The sequence below is a fragment of the Anneissia japonica genome, unplaced genomic scaffold, assembly GCF_011630105.1.
Source record: "Anneissia japonica isolate Jap-2015-1 unplaced genomic scaffold, ASM1163010v1 scaffold4415_len418423_cov169, whole genome shotgun sequence".
NCBI lineage: Eukaryota > Metazoa > Echinodermata > Crinoidea > Comatulida > Comatulidae > Anneissia > Anneissia japonica.
Genome location: NW_022743399.1, coordinates 87,746 through 95,245, shown reverse-complemented (window position 1 = coordinate 95,245; position 7,500 = coordinate 87,746). Strand labels below are relative to the sequence as shown.

The 7,500-nt window shown below is 36.3% G+C and overlaps 1 protein-coding gene across 1 annotated transcript in view; it reads left to right on the top strand.

The window, feature by feature from the left end:
• Positions 1–3,059: 3,059 nt before the first annotated feature.
• The window catches only part of LOC117119476, a 6,727-nt gene continuing 2,286 nt past the window's right edge, over positions 3,060–7,500 (top strand). Inside the window, exons 1-3 of the mRNA XM_033264312.1 lie at positions 3,060–3,166; positions 3,782–4,237; positions 6,140–6,445. Of these exons, the coding sequence (XP_033120203.1) occupies positions 3,857–4,237; positions 6,140–6,445 (687 nt within the window). The 5' untranslated portion in view covers positions 3,060–3,166; positions 3,782–3,856. The remainder of the gene's footprint in view (positions 3,167–3,781; positions 4,238–6,139; positions 6,446–7,500) is intronic.

Genomic DNA, 7,500 nt, shown 5'->3' with positions numbered 1-7,500 from the left:
AATACATACGTGAGCCTAGGCCTAGATGTCTATGCTTGGTGATAGATATCCAGATTTACACGAGCAGTGTGCATTAGTGACTTGGCCTTTGCCGACAAGGTTGACTGAATGCGGCTTTTCCCTCTTCCTTTGGGAGCGAAATACAGAGGTTTTTACAACAATTTCCCCTCCATATTCCATGAAATAGATTAACACTATGAATATATGATTCATTTGCATACCGCCTACCCTGATTTCTCTTTCTTAAAGAAGGTTGATAGCAAAGAAAATCTTCGCCAACTCGGTAAGTCTAGCCGCCATTGTCTGAGGGCGTGTTTCTGCTGAATAACGCCAAAAACACGGTTTTTTTTTATAAACGGTTAAATTCCTCCTGAACGCGTTTCTAGTGAAAAGTGCAACTAATAAAAACACTGTAATGCAAGCATTGGCAAGTGGGCGGAGCTTAAATGACGGTCACCAACGGAAGTTGAAGCTGACCTTACTGCTGCGAAAGAAGTAAACAACACACCACGAAAGTATGAAAAAATTATGATATGATCTTCAAGCACGTCATCATATTGGTTTAATTTTTTTCTTCGCCCCGAATTTCCCGCGGACGGGCGATCAAACCAACGAAGAGGTCAATTTGGGTCACCGACGGGTCATGACTAACACGGTATTGCGTTGCAGCTGAAAAGTGTACCACAAAACACGCGTTTTCTGAACGCGAACCATATAACGAATGCGTGTAAAAACACGCATTTTTAGAATGCATTCCTAACCGTGTTTTTGTTTGGTGGCCCGTTTCTACTGGGGAAAAACATGTGTTTTTTTAATAACCGTTTAAATACACGTGTTTTTTTTTGCTCAGCAGAAACAAGTCCTAAGGTTTTCGTGACTTTGTGGGCGGGGCTTCGCGGCCTTGTCGACATGTCAAAGCTAATAAAGCAGTGGTAAATAAAAATCTAGATTGATAATATTTTATCTTTACATAATACTGCACATTATAATTTAAAATTGTTAAAAATAATCACTTTAACCATGTCAAGATGGGAGAGCCGTCTCACATCTGTGACAGCACTGATAATGCAGTATCCCATCATGAAAACTAACACATCTCAAATTGTCATCCAAACATACAGATGTTCGCTGATAATTTAATGGAGTGCATAGAAAAAAAATGAATTTAAGTACCTCCTCTGATGTGGGAAAGGATTCTTGTGCAGTTCATGTTCTCTCTAAGCAGTTGCAGTTGAAATCCACATTTATGTGCATCAGTTGCACTTTTGGTGAAACCGTAAATTATGTTTCAACGCTCAGAATTGATTTTAATAACATATGTAAGGCTACAGAAGATATCGCTAAACATGGAACGTTGCAGTTTCATTTAATGATGCAAGAAATCGTGCAAGGAAAAGATTCTTTGATGAATCATCAAATGATGCTCGTCTGGAAAGTCCCCGTCACCGGTTTAGGGTTCGTATATTTCTTCCTGTGGTGGACACATGCTTAGGGCAATTAAGAAAACGGTAAAAATAAAGGTGTATACTTTAGTGAAATTCATCACTAAAGTACACAGCACAGATGCACTGTATACTTCAGTAAACTTTACTAAAGTATACACCTGTGATGTATACTTTAGTGAACTTCATAAAAAAAATCGGAAGATTTATTGTCAAAAATAATTTTATAAATCTGAGGGGCCCCTGCTCATAAACCGACCCATCGGTGGTACATATCTTAGGTGACATGTTCCCCGACTGTATTCTTGAACCAAGGCTCCTCACAACATTTACGCCACTGAGAGAAACGTGTCTGGATAGAGAACTTGGGGAGAAGCAGCAGTGGCTACAGAAGACAAGGAGAAATGTTTCTTCAAAAAGCCTTAATCTTTACTACCAGGAAAGATAAGAAAAAGTATGTAAGACTAAGCATAATCCCGCGATGGATGCCACAATATTCAACGAAGTCCAAAACCAGTAGTAGACTGTAAAGTTATCGAAGGTATAGGCCTACATGACCTCGGTGTAGATTGGACATTATTCGAATGGAAGACAAACTACACATGCCGAAGCAGCTAAATGTATTCAGGGAAAGAGAAGGCGTGGAGGACAACAAGAACCAAAAGACAATCTGAAGATAAAGCTAAAGAACTGTGGTCTTATCCTTGTATCTTTGTTGTCTATGTTACAGTTTTATAATTAGAGAGCGTCCCTATACTGAATAAAGTTTGAAATTCATTTATCAAATAACGAATAGGGTAGGCCCTAATGTTTTGATGATTCATGTAGACTCTATAGTAATATGGAAATCAAATCGACATTTTTTTTTGTTTATCTGTCCAGTATCAGGTAAAAGAGAGATTTAGTAATAGGTTTGCTATTTATTCTATTAGTTTACAGCATAATTTGGGAAGATTTTTTATGGCTATGAAAAAGGTGTCCATAACTTAACTGTATGTTCACTTTCAGAGATCAACGCTCTCTTATGCATATTAAACGACATGTAACATTACCACAGGACAGTTTAGAGGTCATCTCTTTGGAGATCCCGTCTTATAGTTTGAGATGTTTTATAATAAGCAAAGAACTGGCGAGTTATTATGACGTGGTTATTGGATCAAGTGGTATTTATTTTTGTTTCAGAAACTTGATTGCATAATAATCAGAAAGTAAAAAGGCCGGTAAATGATTGAATAGTAAAAATGCGTAGTATCTCAAAAAACAAAACAAACTGATCTATGTCTCTGCAGGCGCAAGTGTGGACAACACATGGGCCTACAAGCATGTTACAAAATACACACTAAAACGATATAACATTAGTGCTAATTAATAACTGTCTTACTGTAGAAAAATAGACAACATTATCTGTTTCAGCGGCTGTTACTCAACGAGATCGTTTACGAAATTTACAGATTAGGGAATGCAGGTAAGGATTATTAATTATTGGCCTAATGACGAAGATTGTGAAACGGAACAATTTAAAATAAATTACAGTTAGATATGAAAGGTGTGTCGAGCGCACCTCTCAAGGACAAGTGTATTAAACGTGTATAAAATACAGTAGAAGATGTAGGCAAACGGATGTAGGAAAGTAGGCGGAAATTATAGTGGCGGCGCGAGGACGAAGAACTATCGAATTCAAGCACTTCATATTCACCTAGTTAATTCTACAGAACGGACAGTATGTAAGTAATTCGGATTAACTAGCCTATAGATTTTTAAAAGCATATATTTATATATAGAGGGAATTAGCCTTTCTCCCATTCATCATATCATCAATAGGAGATGTAATACGTTGCTACGTGAATTGACGATGCTTGGGTTAATAATGTCATACATTCAATTTTTTGTTTTGTTTTATGCAAATTGTTTTGATGAACTTAGTTTTAGAAATAATGTTTCTCGTAAAAAGTATGTCTAGGCCATATATTGAAAGTAGAAATAAATTATGATGTGTTTTTAATTGAATTAAAATGTTATTGTTGTACTTTCAAAACTAGTACTATATGATTGTGTGCGTAAGGTTTAGTTAATTAGTTTTTTTATGACTAGGAAAGTTTTCTTAAAGCGACTGCCACTCTCGTTTACACTCCGATACGCTTTAATAAGCACAGTTACTATTAATAAACTGATACCTCTACCAGTAGACCTATCTTATTAGGTCTATTACACGCAATGTAATTTATATGCCCCTTCAGTACTGTGATGATACCATTCAAAACTGTGTGACATGTAATTGCGGATTCGTAACATAATTCTCTACTATGTTTCTCTGAATATATTTAATTTAACTTTTTCAGATACGGAAAATAATAGTTTTTGAAAACTTTGTTTACCAATTGGTAACAGCAACTGAGATAATCTAAAGAAGTAAGATGAAACACATTAATCTGTGTATTCTTATTCTGTTGGTGTGTTTTAACTTCACAACCTACGCATGTGTTCGAAACAGTGATGATCCGTATTTACAAAGGAGTGTCCGCAAAACACCGGCCCAAAAAGCTAAAATCAAAGCGAACAGGGGAGCAAAAACAGCAGCGGCAGCCGCAGCAGAGGCAGAAGCGGCAGCAGAAGCAGCAGCAGCGGAGGCAGAAGAAATATCAATGGAAGCTGCAGAAGAGATAATAGCGGAGATAACAGAAGATGCAGACGTAGGGAACGAAACAATTGAGGAGGAATTCGTAATGCCACCAAGACAGACAAAATGCAGAGCCAAAGCGATCACGCCACTCGATACGGAACAGAGAAGAACTTTGGTAAAAAGTTATATTCAGTTCATAATTTCAATCATATTTTGGTATAAAACAGCCAATAATTTTCATTTTCCGACTATTGTAGGTAGGGAACATTTTTATTTAGAATAAGCTCTTCTTTGTCCGCCCTCAATATTCTCAGTAATGTTTTATTTTATTATGACCTCATTTTCATATTAGACAAGCAACTCTCTAACATTTGATCGAACAGTCGATCTCTCGCTTTCATCAAACTTTTTCATTGACATGTTTAGCTGGCTGTAGAATAATAGTATTTAAACGTTGCTTGGTGCGCACATTGACTCCCTATATTTACTTCTTTTCTTTTTTAATTGTTCTCTTTTCTTTCTTTGTCTAATTTTGCTTTCTATTAGTTTTCTACTTCTCTTTTCTGCTGAGAAGCAAATGGCTCGGTAAAAAATAGACTAAACACAAAAGTTAAACTTATGGAAAGATATATCCAGGATGTAGGCAGATAACTATAAAATAAAACTACAGCCTAAATTAATTAGAAATTGTGCTTTGAGGTTAAGATTTTCATTTCAATTTAATCCCTGCCCTTGGCCTCACAAAATACGCACTGGTTTCACCTCCAAGACCCACCCAATATGAGAATAGGCCTACAGTATACTAAATATTTCTTGTATGCCTACTGCATAATGCTGGAACAATTGTGCATTTCACAGTTACTTAAGTTCAATAGTTTTATTCAGTCCATCATATACCAAAACACAAATAACTACAATAAAAGGAAGAACTGCATAAAATGATGTTTTTAGCTTAAGCCTGAATGAGGCCATTCGCTTGTACATGAACGTTATGACTTGGACATCCACAAAGCATTTTCATATAGGAGTGCAAAAATATATACTTTCCAGACCACTTGTGCAAGGGCTCGGGAAACAATATTAGTCGAAAGGAAATCCAGCCAGGCTAAAGTATTTACAATATAGAATTACCTGTATCAAAATAGTAAAAGCATTTGTCATTAATTTACTGATAATATCTTATCATAGCCTATATTTACACGACAAGTCGACGCACTCTCAAACCTCCAAGTTTATATCCATTCTTCAGATAATTTATAAAAACTTGTACTTTTTAAGTTTAACTCATCTTTTGTGTGAGACCATGTTACACGTTTATCGTAAAAGATCATACAATGATGTTATAATGATAGTGGAAATACTGTAGCTGTCATGCCAACAAAATTATATTGATTTTAAATAACAAAATGGTAGACCTAAATATTTCGTTGACATTTTTTAACAATATTTTGAAGAAAGGTGATGAAGAATGAAGCAAATTTACGAATGCGATAATAATGATGCCAATATTTTCTTTTATGTTCGTTATTTGATTTTTGCTTGTTGTTTGCATATTTATTTTACTTATTAATATTAACTATAACATCACACTGCGCATACTACTGTAAATCCTATCGTACAATAAAACAACACCAAATATACACCAATGCTTTCTATAAAATGCATTACAAAATTGTTTTAAAAACCCCATAAATCTATAGTACAGGTTCCTAATTAAAGACCCTTCATTAATTACTATAGACCCTTCATTACTATAGACAGAAAAGTTGTCTATAGTAATAAAGGGTCTATAGTAATTAAAGACCCTTCATTACTATAGACAACTTTTCTGTCGTCCCAAATTAAGAAATGTCTTATCTTTATTAGGCCTATTATAATTAGAGACCAAAGTCGCTGAAGACCATGGGAACCTAGGTTGTGAAAGAGGTCTTTAATTGGAAGGAGACCTGTATTACCATATTATTCAATATGATAATACTAGGTTTATGGGGTTTTTAAAAAATATAATAATTTGCCAACATATTTACAGTAAAGGTTCCGATGCCATAATTTTTGCTTTCTATCGTTTCTTTCGCAGGATAAACATAAAAAGAAGATTAAAGTTATGGAGAATAATCATAAGGTGTTGAGAAGGATGGATGTTAAGAAGCCAGTGGTAAGGCTAACGAGACAACAAAGAGAGGAAGTGAAGGTCTACCTGACGGGTGCTTTCATGAAAGCCGAATCGCTACCGAATATTGAGAGCGGGCTAAATATATCGGATAGCGAGCTTCGAGAAAAACGAAGCTTCGGCCGGGGGGCAAGAGTATGTGAGCCTGTTTACAGCTGGGACAACGTGTACTTAACTCTCGATTCAAACGGAACACTCGTTCAAATTATTCAGGTAATTTCAAATATGTTTTATACATGTTTGTATATTAATAAAAATAACGGGATTTATTCAAAAAGGCCTAATCAATTTGAAATAAATTTATTTATCTCTATCAAAGGCTTCCGGTAGATTTCTTAACACAAACCGCGCCAGCTAAATCCTGCAGGGTAAATTGTCACCAATAACCTACGATTACCTATTATAGTTACGAGTTATGATTTCGTTGCCATTCTTTTCAAATATAAAGTCAACAACCTCCTTGATTTTTACATTCTATATAATGATATGCACTCCTGTTTAAAAGTTGTCGAACCCATCGAGTAAAAGCAGGACCCGACTTATAATTTTTACTTAATAATTTATCACGTTTCCTTCGTTTACGTGGCAAAGTGAGGTGAACGTTTTGCACTTGCAGGCGCTCCGGTTCTGGTTCTGGTGGGCAAAAATCGACCTCCAAAGGACTCCAAAAGTATAGGAGTAAAACAGGAGGGGTAGAAATAGTGTCGAATGACAGGAAAGGTCCACCACCGCAGTTTAAGACGCGCAGCGACAGTCATGAGCAGGCTTGCCTCACCAGCCTCTGGCCGCATTGGACCTGATGGGTAGGAAACTCACAATCACACGAATTCGGCTTTGCGAAGAAAACCACATTTGGTAGTGAAATCTCGAAGTGTTTAGAGGTAGAGTAAGCGAAAATTACACCTCCAAGAAAGGAGGCGGTCTTACTAGTTGTCTGGTGTTTAATTACATTTTAACTACGGTATAAAATCAATTTAATTCATGACGATTATTCTTTTGAGTCATTTCTTTTATTTGCGCTTACATGTATTAGAGACAAACGCTATGCACTTGCAGGTGTTAACTCAACGTCCATTCCGGAAAGTCCCGAAAGCACGCATCACTTATTGGTCTGTTGGCTGCCCCAAATGGGCAGCCTCGGCTTCTGTAGCATGCCAATATTTTTCTTTCTTTCCTTACCCCTATTTCACTTGGCCGAGAGGAATGTTTTTCTGTGATTCTCTTATTATGCCGTGATCCGTGCTCACGGACCTTTTCGGAATTAAATA